Source organism: Danio aesculapii, chromosome 17, assembly GCF_903798145.1.
Source record: "Danio aesculapii chromosome 17, fDanAes4.1, whole genome shotgun sequence".
NCBI classification, from domain to species: Eukaryota; Metazoa; Chordata; class Actinopteri; order Cypriniformes; family Danionidae; genus Danio; species Danio aesculapii.
In genome coordinates, this window is record NC_079451.1 from 29,873,421 (window position 1) to 29,888,019 (window position 14,599).

General features: G+C 38.9%; 1 protein-coding gene across 1 annotated transcript in view; it reads right to left on the reverse strand.

Moving 5' to 3' along the window:
* ttc27 (tetratricopeptide repeat domain 27) overlaps window positions 1–6,308 on the reverse strand; it is a 166,133-nt gene extending 159,825 nt beyond the window's left edge. Inside the window, exon 1 of the mRNA XM_056477309.1 lies at window positions 6,062–6,308. Coding sequence (XP_056333284.1) covers window positions 6,062–6,134 — 73 coding nt within the window. The 5' untranslated portion in view covers window positions 6,135–6,308. The remainder of the gene's footprint in view (window positions 1–6,061) is intronic.
* Between the last annotated feature and the right edge of the window lie 8,291 nt (window positions 6,309–14,599).

Sequence of the window (14,599 nt, forward strand, 5' to 3'; positions counted from 1 at the left end):
TCGGACGTATTTTGGCGGAAAAGGCACGTCTCTGTGGGTCTCTGTGAGTCTGTGTGAGTGACAGATCGCGCGCGCACACACAGCACCAGCAGTAGGAAACGTGTAAAGAGAGAGAGAGAAGATTTTCCACCGGTAAGCTATCGCGAATGTTTGGTTTTCTTGAAGGGATACAAAAAAAAGGGTAAAAGGATGATAATAATAATATATTATTATTCATGGGTCACCACCAAATATACTTGGGCGGTCATTAATATACCTGGGCGGCCCGCCCAAGTAAAGTCTATGTGTGGGAAGCACTGATATTTGTACTTGATTTTTTTTAATACTTGGACTAGAAACGAGACAGAAAAGCATTTAATGCATTGCGATTATTCAATTTCTGTACCTGAAAACTGTTAGACTCCATAAAAAAACCATCAAATAGTGCTGTTCAAACTATCTTGTGAATCTGAATTCATATCGCAATACTTATCACAGAAAATTAAAATATCGCAATATCAGATTTTTCCAACATTGTGCTGCCCTAGTGTTTTTTAATGGTAAAAAGCAGATTTTGTGATATTTCTTAAATTACCAGTAAAATATACAGGTATCAATGCCACCTAGGACTGCAATTAATTGAATCGAATTGCAATTAGCTAAAATCGCATAAGGCTGCAATATGAAATATATATGAATTATATAATTTTCTACACCCAGAGCAAATGCGTGACTGCCGTCTGTGTGTAACAGTCTTGCTAGCTAATGAGCACACTTTCATTCTGCCCAATCAGAATTGCACAACTGAACTATGCGGGAAAACCCACAATAAAACAAACAAACAGGAAAGCGCGGACAAGTAAGATGATGGCGTCTGCCGCTTCAGAAGCATTAATAGATGTCGGTAATATGAAAAAAGTGTTTCCCTTGAGTTTAAAGTTTTGGGGTGGGGGGGGGGGGGGGGGGGATGTGGCGTGGTGCGGCATGGCTGTGCAGACTGACACCAACACAAGGAGTCATGATGTTAATTTGTTTCTTTTAATGACAGCAGTAAAACAACCATTATTTGAACTGTACAAGCTGAAAATTAACATTTATTTTCATATCTTTTTTTCCACAAAGTGTGCAGCTTTTGAACACTGCAGTGTATCTTGGGCTTAATTACTTACTAAATAAAGTATACTTTTATACTTGACATTTACTTTAGCATACTTCTTTTTCCTAAGGGTGTATTTACTGACTTACCAAGATCAGTCTTGTACAGCCAGGGGGAGTATTGCTGCTCTGACAGCCAAGTTGGGTCAAAGCTAGGGATGCTTCAATTAGGATTTTTGCAGCTGATACGGAGTACCGATTCCTTGTCATGGTGACTGGCTGATACTGAGCACCGTTTCTAATGCTTCAAGCTTTATAATGCACCAGGAGATAACTAAAGCCATAACTAACTACTGTTTGCTGTAGAGTAAAAAATTTTTAATTTCTGAATATTTAAAAACAAATTTGAATAAAAAGTCGAAGTTAGTTAATATCTTTTCAGTTCCTTTTTTTAACTAACACTCACTGCATTTTAGCAGTAAGTAGCTATGATATAGATTATTGAATCAAATCGAAATTGCAATGGCAAAAAAATAAGAAATTAATTAAAATAATTTAAATAATTTTAAAAGTAATAATAATAATAATAAATAAATAAATAAATAAATAAATAAATAAATAAATAAATAAATAAATAAATAAATAAATAAATAAATGTAATTAGATATTTTCCCCAAACCGCACAGCCCTAATGCCATCCCATGAATTAAACATTGTCAATGAATTTCTGGCAAACCTAGTTGTCAAAGGTTTTACCATGAATTTACTTATACATTTACCTGCTGTACATACAACAACTTCCCACAACCCTTCGACACAAACACAACAAAAATTCCCCTCCAGCTGTCATATACTTAGACTCAAACTCAAATTCACTTTCAGCTATGAAGGAGCAACTCGCATACATACTATGGAAGAAAAAAAGGAAACTCATAAACAAGAGGAGAGGAGCAGCAGTGCCGGCATGAAATGTGTGAACCGTGAAATTAAATTGTTGTACAAAAAGAACTGGCCTGAAAAAGCAGAACAAAATGACTCCCTAAGAAAAAAAACTGTTTATTCACACTTTATGAAACATATGCAGCAGAAAAAGCCCTGAGCTACAAAGAGCCAAAATATTAAATACTATCTGCTATAATGAACCCTACAAAGAATTGAAGGGAATCGTGTGTGGATACAGAATTCGGTTTTAGTCCTGAATTAAGCTTGGCAGATAGAAAATGGTGCCACCTCTGATCGGAGTTCTAGATGAACACTTTGCGTGCAGCACAGCCGCTTTTCTCAGTCGTTGATCTCTTCTGACGAGAAACCGGCGTGAATAAAAGTGACTGAATGAGGACGGACTGAAATAGCTTGAGATCGACACATCTCAGACAGTGTCCTGTAAATTACACATTAATCACTCCTGAGGATGATGTTCGTGAGATGGAGAGAGCAGGGTGTATATAAGTGAACAGTTACACTACATAAAACATCTGTTATTTGTCACGCTACTTACGGAACATTAAACTGAGGGAGAGGAGATGGATAATGCATGAAATTAGAAGCAAGCAGCAAGGTAACAACATCCTACAATGTTGACTAATAGGGTAATTCACACTAAGATGCATTCTGGCGTTTCATTTTAACTACACTTTGGTCAATATGTCACATCTCACACTAACAGTGTCACGGATTATAGACTACACATGTATTCAAAAGTAGTAGCCTAATTTAAATAAATTTTATGAGCCAACAACCTCAGACCATCAATGACATGGTTGCTGACCCTGGCTTTAACAATGATAAGCATTTCAGTAAGGGAGTCATATAATGTAAACATCCCAAATGATTATTAACAAATCATACGTTCAGAAATCAGACTTCATCATGCTCAATTTTTGGTCTTCACATAGATGAACATATTCAAAAGAGTCAATTGAAGAGTAAAGATGTGAAAACTGTCAGAATTGTTCAACAAAAATGAACATTTTTCTCAGCCTCCTTTGTTTATGTTGAGGTATTTCACTTTAAAGACCAGGAAAAGGACTTATTCTTTGCCATAAAAATGATCTTACTGAACATAGACACAGGAGCCTGATAAAAATGCTCATTTTAGAGGAAAATTTCAGACGGCATTTAGAGGTTTTTGCATCTAAACTCTTAATTTGTTGAGGAACTGTACTACACTTTGAGTACTACATATTGACTCCCTAAAAAGACACATCGTAAGATTTGCAATGTTGAGTCTGAATTATAGTTGAACAGGAGCCACAGAAATGTCTTTAATTACTGTATTTGTTCAGAGTTGTTTGTTTGGATCCCAATGTACACTGTATTTGCTTGAGTCACTAGAAGAATCAGTGATTAATTAGGATAGGACAAGTAATTGAATTGAAAACGCAACTGTGATAAAGCAAAAAAGATCACACTAAAAGAACTTGTTCGGAAACAGTAATAGGCCTGTTGGAATTTTGCATAAGTCAATAAAAAATGATCTCTTAATACTCTTGAAATGTTCAGAAATAAAACTACAATGCCTGCCTGAATTTTATCAGAGTCAAGCTTTAACAATGATAATCATTTTAGTAAGTGAGTGAAATAAAGTAAACCTCCCAAATGATTAATAACAACTGGTTAGTGTTGTTACCATTTTAAATTAAGCATACGTTCAGTAATCACACTGGTTAAGCTCAATGTTTGGGCTCCACATTAACGAACAGATTCAAAAGAGTCATTTGTTGAGGAACCATACTACACCGGCAGTGCTGCATTTTGATTCCCTACAAAGACAAATGCTGTGTCCCAATTCACACACTTTTACTACGCCCTAAAAGTATTTCTTTTTTTGTGAAGGAAATATATATACTTTTGGGTGTGTAACAGAAGAGTATGCAAGTTTGGGGCATACTACTACCTCGTTAACAGTTATGTTACAAGTCCTGTCAATCATCCACATTTCTTTCATATTTAATTTCCTTCCCTATTGGACAAACAGCAGCAGGTTAATCTGCCATTCACGAGTCTTTCATGCAGAGAAATCTCCTCAGGTCTTTGGATAATTATGCATTCAGACTTTAATGTCCAAACACGTCTTTACATAAGTTCAGTATGGTTGTTGCAGGGGAAATATAACACAAAGCGTGACTTAAATATTTTCCAATGGGCTAGATATTAATTAACAGTCATACAAACATCTTTACCAAAGCCTCTCTACTTGACGGTTGGTCTCGGACATCCACCATGTTTGTAGTTTATTTACACTTTTTCAGCCGCGTTTGTAGTTTTAATCGGATTCACTTCCAACATGCATTATATTTCTACGCTTCTACACTTGTTTACTGGAAATAGTAAACCATCCGGGAACCTTTGGCATACTCTTTTCAAAATACTACAGTTTGGGACATACCAATTCTATTTTCAAATACTATTTAGGCCAGATAGTATGTGAATTGAATCACTAAAAGAATCAGCCATTAATTAGGACTAAACAACACATTGAAATGAAATTGCAACTGAGATTAAGCAAAAGATTAAGATTAAGCTAAAAGAATTTGTTTGGAAGCTGTAATAGGCCTATTCCAAATTTGCATACATCCACTTAAAAAAATGATCTCCTAATACTCTTGAAATGTTCAGTAATAAAACGACATTGCCTGCCTGCATTTTATTCCAATAAAAAAAATCAACTCAGAAGAGTCATTTATTCAGGAACCAAATTACTTGAAATGCAATAAAAGAATCGACTCCAAATCATTTAGGAATTTCCAATCAGCTCAGAAGCTTGTTTATTTGGAAACCAAATAACACTTAACCTTCAAATTTACTAAAAGGATCACATCTTATTACTGAGTTGTTCACTAAATTTATTTACTTTAAAAAAACGACTAAAATAGTAAATTGTATAGAAAACCAAACAGACTTAATTTAATTGCTTCACAAAAAGAGGTCTTTTGTTCATAGACCACACTACCATAGTGAATCAGAAAACATAAGCATTTTATTTCTTTGTATTATAATGAACCGAATAAAAGATTCATTTGTACCTGAACGGATCGAGCGATTGCTTGATTCACAAAAAAAAAAAGAATCGGCTCTTAAAACACTTCTGTTCAGGAATCGAACCAGGAATGTCATATTCAATTGTATGTTCCCGAGGGTTTTTTGTAATTCAAAACCAACTCTTTAGGCATTCGGAATCGAGCGGTCGGTTCTGGTTCTATAAAAAAGACTGGACTGACATTACAGTCCAGTGCTCTAGACTTGAACTTGATTATGCTGAATGTTTCGCGCTGTGGAATCTGTAACTGTACGAGAAGAGCAAGAACCGCTGTCCGACTATATAATAAGGTGTTCCGTCCCATCCGCATTAAGCTTCAGCAGCCGTTAAAACGCTCATTTAATTATGTAAATCATGTCACTATTTCTGTTCGGTATAAAATAATAAATAATAATAATAAATAACAATAAAATTATCTCACAATGTGTTGCGCTCCTTCGCCGTTGTCATAAGCGCATCCTGAGTGAACGCCCACTAGAATTAACACAGTCGAGTGTTTACATGCAGGTGCAGCCCAGCTTTGTTCTAAAACGGTAACGTTAGGCTAAATTTTCTCTTACCTCAACATGAACAGAATAGAAACACGCGTCTGTCTGTCTGTCTGTCCTCATGATGTCCGATGCCCACACTGACCCTCCATACGGTCAGTTATCAAACACAGAAGTTCTGCTGTCAAATCGCGCCCGGTTAGTTCACAGTCAGCGGAAACTCACATCTGTCTGTCTGTCTGAACAGAGTCCCGATTTCAACACACATGCGGCACATCTACACCACGTGAGAGAGAGACTATACGCGCACCACTCATCATCCACAACAAGAACCGAGCAGATTAAAGCCCTGTCATCCTCCACAGCTGCACGACATCATCAACATCTGTCATAACCGTCGCGTTCATCTGAAAGTCGGCTGATTTCTCAAACTCAAGGCTCTCATGCCGTTGTCTCTCACCTGCGGTGCTGAAGCTGCTCTGCTTCCAGTCCGGACTCAATCCGCCCAGAACCGCCGCCTCGAGCTGCAGCATCGCGCTCCTCGTGTTCTCGGTTACGCGGAAGGTGAAACAGCGTCGTGTTGCTCAGGACCTGCTTTCTGTGTGAGTGTGAGACTTGAGTTGAGGTTCGTGTGTTCACTGTGATGTGTTAGATTTCTGCCCATGTGCCGCAAGTGTCATCAGTGAGCAGCCATGACAGCGCCGAAGTGCATTATGGGATACTTAATAAGGCAGCGTTAAGGGAGTGTCGAGATTTGACCAGACACGCAAATGAGCGCAACGTAAATTCACTGTTGATTTACTGCTTGATGTAATAGCAGATTATCTATGTTCAGTTCTATCGTCTTTTCTTTTTTTATGACTTCTATTTGGTTAATGAATAGGATTTCAATAAAACGTAGTTCTTGAACAAGTCTCCGACGTGTCGGCCACATCAAACAATAAGCTAACTATTTGTCAAATAAAAGTCAATTATACGACAATATATTCATTCTTTCATTTTCTTTTCGGCTTAGTCCCTTTACTAATCTAGGGTCACCACAGCGGAATGAACCGCCAACTTATCCAGCACGTTTTAAACAGCAGATGCCCTTCCATGCTGCAACCCAGTACTGGGAAATATCCAAACACGCTTATTCACGCACACACTATGGCCAATTTAGTTAATTCAATTCACCTGTACCGCATGTCTTCGGACTGTGGGAAACCGGAGCACTTGGAGAAAACACACAGAAATGCCAACTGACCCAGCCGGGGCTCAAACCACCGACCTTCTTTTTGTGAGGCAATTGTGCTACCCACTGCGCCACCATGCTGCCCTACAAAAAAATAATATAGTGTAAATTATAGGCCCTATTACAAACATAATAGGAAATATAATAGTATATAATAGTGTGTAAAATATGTTAAATTTGAGTATTAATAAGCACAGTAGCTACATCTCTCACTCACCTCAAGCCTAGTCCCTTATTTATCAGGGGTCTCCATAGTGGAATGAACCACCAATTCCTCTGGCATATGTTTAATGAGGAGGAAGCATTCCCAGCTACAAGCCAGCAGTGAGAGAAAGCTATTAAAGCTAACTCCTGAACCCACAATGCTGGGGGAAAAACCCAGCATTTTATTTTTATCCACGCACAGTTATTTTTTTTTTAGCCAATGATAAACTTCCGGTGCAAGCTTTATGTGACTATTTTCAATTCCATAAGGTTCCTTTTATAGCATCAATGTTGTAATGTCATTAAAATATAATCAATTAAATAGACTTAAGCATTCATTTTGTTGTTAAAGCATAAAAAGAGACGAAAAACTGTTTAAACGCAGGCGCCATCATTAGCAGCAAGCTAGCGCAGAAACTCCAGTGAAAATACTGGTGTCAAATTAATTTCCATATTTTAAAGACATGACGTGGAAAAAAAATCTTATTTAATGCAGTGCTTCTTGATTGGTCTGAGACCCACTTTATATCGTATCTCAGCCAGGTAGTGAAGAAAAATCTAATTTCTCTCTTTTTAGGTACACCTGTACAACTGCTCGTTAACGCAAATTTTTTATCAGCCAATCAGCAACTCAGTGCATTTAGGCATGTAGACATGGTCAAGACGATCTGCTGCAGTTCAAACCGAGCATCAGAATGGGGAAGAAAGGTGATTTAAGTGACTTCGAACATGGCATGAATGTTGGTGCCAGATTGGCTGGTCTAAGTATTTCAGAAACTGCAGATCTACTGGGATTTTCACTCACAACCATCTCTTGGGTTTACGGAAAATGGTCACAAAAACAGAAAATATCTAGTGAGCGGCAGTTCTGGTTCGAGCTGATAGAAAGGGAACAGTAACTCAAATAACAACTCATTACAACTGAGATATGCAGAAGAGCATCTCTGAAAGCACAACATGTCAAAACTTGAGGCAGATGGGCTACAGCAGCAGAAGACCGCACAGGGTGCCACTCCTGTCAGCTAAGAACAGGAAACTGAGGCTACAATTCACACAGGCACCCCAAAATTGAACAATAGAAGATTGGAAAATTGTTGCCTGATCTGATGAGTCTGCTGTGACATTCGGCTGGTAGGGTCAGAATTTGTCGTCAACAACATGAAAACATGAATCTATCCTGCCTTGTATCATCGGTTCAGGCTGATGGTGGTGGTGTAATGATGTGAGGGATATTTTCTTGGCACACTTTGGGCCCATTAGTACCAATTGAGCATCATGTCAATACCACACCCTACCTAAGTATTGTTGCTAACCATGTCCATCCCTTTATGATCACAGTGTACCCATGATGACTACTTCCAGCAGGATACTGCACCATGTCATAAAGCGTGAATCATCTATGTCATGTTTCATGAACATGACAATGAATTCACTGTACTCAAATGGCCTCCACAGTCACCAGAGCTCAATCCAACAGAGCACCTTTGGGATGTGGTGGAACAGGACATTCGCATCATGGATGTGCAGCCGACAAATCTGCAGCAACCGCATGATGCTATCATGTCAATATGGACCAAAATCTCTGAGGAATATTTCCAGTACCTTGTGGAATCTATGCCACGAATGATTAAAGGGCACACAGGTTACCCCTTTTTTCAGATTTAATATAAGTTTTTTTGTGTCCCCAGAATGTGTCTGTAAAGTTTGAGCTCAAAACACCCATCAGATTATTTATTATAGCTGTTTGAAGTGTCTGTATTATAGCCGGTAAAACTTGGCTGCTGTTTTTTTGTACTGGGCCCTTAAGTCTATTCCTCCCCGCCCACCGTTCCCACGTGCCTTCAGCAACATGCCTCAATCGCCGCCCTCAGCTGCCTCAGGAAGCAGATCTCACGTCGCGTTTGTGAGAAATACTACAGTAAGAACTTTACCAATCAGTATTTGATGCAGTTTTTTTTAGTTGCAACCATGAGTCACACACAAAGTCGTTACAAAGTTCATGCACACACACAGAGAGATAGAGAGCGCGCGCGTTTAGCTTTGCACTGTTTGCACGCATATGTGACAGGATACAGGTTAATCCTCACTCCTGTATGGATATCTGTTATGTTAATGTACAAAATAAACCTGATTTAACGTCCACAAACCGGGATTGAAGCGTCTTCCTTTCTAATTGTTCTGACACGCGGCTGTGCTTATGAAGTAAAGCTGAAGTAAATTGCTATAATTCATTACACACATGCACTGTTTTAAAACATTTTAAACCTGTAAAACTCACTCTTGATCACGTTTGATGATGATTGATGATCCTAGCAAACTGAACAGACCTTTTATTCCCGGTTGCTTTGCGCACATCTGGTCTTGTTGATATGATTATACACGTGACTACCGGGACATGTTAATACACACAGCTGTCAATCAATTCGGTGGGTGGAGGGACCGCACTCCTACATAAAGTTGCGGTCGATCTGAAAACCGCTCCAATTGGTCCACCGTTTCTATGTTGTTAAATTTGAAAAAAAGGACTGGGTGTGTTTATATCATCCCAATATGACGGTCTATACACTACATCTACACTCATGTCTATCCAAACAGCTTTAAAAGTAGATTCTTTACCATAGGTGCCTTTTAAAGCAGTTATGAAGGCAAAGGGGGTCCAACCCGTTACTAGTGAGGTGTACCTAATAAAGTGGCCGGTGAGTGTAAATGTTAAATATTAAACGTTTTAGCTTGTGTTACAGCATACCGAACTGAGTGAAAGATTAGCTCATTAAAAAAATTAAGTTTATGCCAAGCAAAAATGAATCCTAAAAGAGTGAATCAGAGATGCTTTTATCTTTGGAGAGACTTAAGAAGTCAGCTTTTCCTCTCCTCATTTGTACTTTGAGATATTAATGATATCTTTCTTGTCCAATAAAGCAGTGAGAGCTGTGAATATAAAGCTGAAGAGTGACTGACTGTGAGTGAGCATACGGCAATCTGAGGGGCCCTTGACTCCTGGAGCCCCCCTGCTCTGCCTCCGATGCTTCTGGCACTAACAGAAGGTCATTCTCTTTATAAAAATCAAGCAGATGATTCGTCTTGATTACATGGAGCGGCAGAGGAGCGCTGGAGTCCGCAAGCTTTGGCAGTGTGTGTCAGATATAAGGAGAGACCCCCAAGGACAGGTCAGAAATACATTCACACGCAGGATGATGTGTCGGATTAGACGTCAAATGACCGAAACGGAAACAGTGACCCATGACATTGAATGTGACATTAAAGGTCAAATGCGTTTTGTGATCATATGCTTGTTGTGTACAGGATTGTTTTAGTTGCAAGGCTTTCGGAATATCTCTTGGTTTTTCTAAGCTGGAATTTTTTTCAGTGTTGATTCTAACATGATGTGCTTCAGTTTGTCAATTCCACTTCATTACATTCTATAGCCGTTTTCAATCGCTCTTTCTCTCCCTGTTGAGCAGCGGGGAAAGGTAATTACAGAAGCTAGATATGGCTGTATTGTAACACTCATTAGCCTAGAGAAATATCGGGCTGTAGGACTAAAGCTCCTCTTTATTTTTGTTATAATGATGCTGTAAATAATAATTTTGATCAAATAAACGCACGCACGCACGCATACACACACACACACACACACACACATACATATACATATACATATACATATACATATAAGTGTGGTGTAGGGCAGTGTTTCTCAACCACGTTCCTGGAGAACCATCAACACTTCATGTTTTGGATGTCTCCTTTGTCTGTCACACCCATTACAGGTCTTTCAGTCTCTGCTAATGAGCTAATGTTCAGGTGTGTTTGGTTAAGGAGACATGGAAAATGTGCAGAGCTGGTGGTCCTCCAGGAATGTGGTTGAGAAACACTGGTGTAGGGCATTCTTTTGCAGCCAATTCAGCATCAATATGTCTTGAAACTGACAGATACAAGTCCCGCACAGTGGCCAGTGGGATTTTGAGCCATTGATCTTGCAGAATAGTGGCCAGGTCACTATGCGATGCTGGTGGAGGAAAACGTTTTCTGACTCGCTCTTCCAAAACACCTCAAAGTGGCTCAATAATATTTAGTTTGGTGACTATGCAGGTCATGGGAGATGTTCAACTTCACTCTCATGTTCATCAAACCACTCTGTCACCAGTCTTGCTGTGTGTATTGGTGCATTATAATTTTGATGCACGGCACTGCTTTCATTAAACCATTGAGTGCACATGGTCCTCCAGAATGGTTCGGTAGACCTTGGCAATGACGCGCTCATCTAGCACAAATATTGGGCCTAGGGAATGCCATGACATTGCAGCCCAAATAATCACTGATCCACCCCCATGCTTCACTCTGGGCATGTAACAGTCTGGGTGGTACGCTTCTTTGGGGCTTCTCCACACCGTAACTCTCCCGTATGTGGGAAAGACAGTGAAGCTGAACTCATCAGAAAACAATACATGTTTCACATTGTCCACAGCCCAAGATTTTCGCTGCTGGCACCATTGAGACTGACGTTTGGCTTTGGCACGAGTTACCAAAGGTTTGGCTATAGCAGCCCGGTGTCCTGACATTTTATCCTATCCATCAGATTATGCTACCAACACTGTATTTGAATGGTTCTGAGGTCGGGTTAGGGATTAGGGAGGTTAGGGTGGTATTACAGCTTCATATCTCAGTATTACACTGGTAGATAAATCTGATGGGTAGCATATTGCGTCGTCAAAATGTGCTACCTACTTTTTGAATGGGAGGTAGGACAATCTGACAAGGTAGGACAAATTGACAGAACACCGTCCATGTATACTGCCTCTTTGGAGCTCCCGATTTACAGTGTTGGTGGAAACAGGAGAGTTAAGGTGCAGGTCAAAATAAGTATGTTGTTCCAGTTTTACATAAATATACGTTACTCTGAATATTAATGGAACATCTGACATTTTATTTTCATGGTTCTGACCAACTCGGGGAACCTTTCTTGGTCTTTCAAAATGTGGCCAGTAAAAGTTCACTTACTTGCTTTACAGTAAAGACGGCCTAAAATGATTTGAACTACACCATGTTTACATCGAGGGAAAACTTCAACATCAGCAGTGTCTCATATCACTCATAAAATAAAGGTCAGCACTGAGGATCATGAACCTCCGCTCCTGATATTAACTTCTGTGCAGCATTTATAGCTCCTGGAGACTTATATTAAACACAAGAGAAAACAACACACCAATGATTTAGCAGCACAATTATTAGCACAATTAAAGTTATTTTTACTTTATTTTTTGAGAATAGAGAACATAGCTCCTTGTTTTTGCCAACATTTCTTTATTTCCCTCACAATCTGTGTTATTTAAATCTTAAGCAATTTCTCCACCAGCGATCGATGAGCTCAGACCTCCGAGTAGCCACTGGAGTGGTGAAAAAGTATGCAAAAGGACGACTTTAGTCCCTCACTGTGATTTATCTCTGTGGCCACTGGAGTCTAATTTACTGAACTGTCAGGCACACACCGGCTCTCAAATGATTGAAGCCATTTTTCAAGGTCTAGGATCTGCAGCTTTTACTGTTGTGGTTTGTTTGGGAACAAAGGGAAGTGTGTCAATGGTCCGACACAACAGAGGCAACACCTGCAGGGCAGAAAGAACCATCTTCCTGCACAAACACAACACCACGGCGTGGAGAGCAGTGGAGGACGGAGGAAACAGCTTCCACTGGAGAGAAAGATAAAGGCAGAGAGAAGATCTCTCGATAAAACAAATTCTGAGCATCCGGGCAGTCTTAGGAAGAAATACAGCGGTGCTTGTTTATTGATCCCTCATAAAAGATTATACAAAACTCATTCTTTCTTCAGCCCTTCCAGTCTCCCAGGTATAGCCTCAGATGTGAAGCTTTCACTTTATACTCGCCTTTTTTTGCTGAGCAAGCATCACTCTTTCTGTTGCACATATTAGGTATGGATTTAAACATTTGGCATGTAACACTCAATGGCCATGTGATGAGATTCACCTGTTCATTAATGCAAATTTGTAATTAGCCATTCACATGGCATCAACTTAATGCATTGAGGCACGTAGACGACCAGCTGAAGGTCAAACTGAGCATCGGAATGGGGAAGAAAGAGGATTTAAATGACTTTGAAAGAGACCTGAATGTTGGTACCAGACAGGTTTGTAGAAGCATTTCAGAAATTTATAATCTACTGGGATTTTCATGCACTCAAGGGTTCACAGACAACAGTTTGACATAGAGAATATATCAAATATATATATATATATATATATATATATATATATATATATATATATATATATATATATATATATATATATATATATATATATATATGCTTTGATAGCATATGCTAGAAGTCACAGGAAAATGGTCAGATTGGTTGAGCTGATAAAAAGGTATATAAAAAGGTAGATTTAGGTCGGCAGCATCTAAGGACAATGTTATTTTGACGTCCGATAACGACGTGAAATGATGTTGATATTTGGTTGATTTTAGGTTGAGTTGGAAAGTGACCAAAATCCAACGTTGAGCCAACATCTTAAACTAATATCATATGTACATCAAAAACTGACATTTATTCGTCAGGTATGGCAACCAAAATCCAACGTCTGATAGACGTTATATTGGTAACATCCACACAACGTCAAGCTGTAACATCATTAGACGCTGATATCTTGTTGTTTATAGGTTGCATTAAAAGTAACCAAAATACAATGTCTGTCCAACATTGGACATTGACGTCAGTCTGACGTTGGGTTCTGACGTCAACCTGATTTTCATGTCCAATCAAAATGGTCCCACAACATTGGGGCACAACGTTTGTGTTTGATGTGAGGTGTCATTATAAAAATGTGGGTCATGGGATGTGTTATGGATGGATGACATCAAACGTTGGATGAGATTTCTTACATGTCCATGTTAAGAAATTCCTTAGTTGTCATTCAGTCTGACATTATGACAACTGAGATCTTTCAGTCTGACATGGGTATCATGTTCATGCAGTCTGACAAGCTACAATTGTATATGATTATTAAAAATTGAACAGTGTGAGCCAAGCTTTACTTGGACCTCCACCTTTTCCACTACAGATTCATATTATTCTCAAGCCCTCCAATGTATTTTAGGCTACAGCTCTGCTTATTTACATTTGGCCAAAGAAAAACTGGTCCAACAGAGACATTGGTATTAAAAACTGAACTGAATCAGTATTTATTTAACTAGAACTACACTGGCATTCTACCACCATCCTGCTTCCTGCCTGATGCCTTTAAATGTTTCACAATCTGAAATATTATAGCTTTCTATTCTTTTCCTCTTCAGCTACGTTAAGCTATTTCTTGACACGTTTATGTTGTAAAGCACTACAGAAATAAAAATGATTTGGCTCAATTCTGATGAAAAATTTGATTGGGAGGGTCTTAATTTGGCATAAACAACACAAAAGCTATTTCCAACCCTGACTCGTGTCTGCAGATCAGGCTGGTAGTGAAAGCCAAAGTGGGTTTCAATGCTAAAATTGGTCGGTGAGTGTAGCTTATTAAGTGCTAATAAAGTAATTAGACTTTTTAT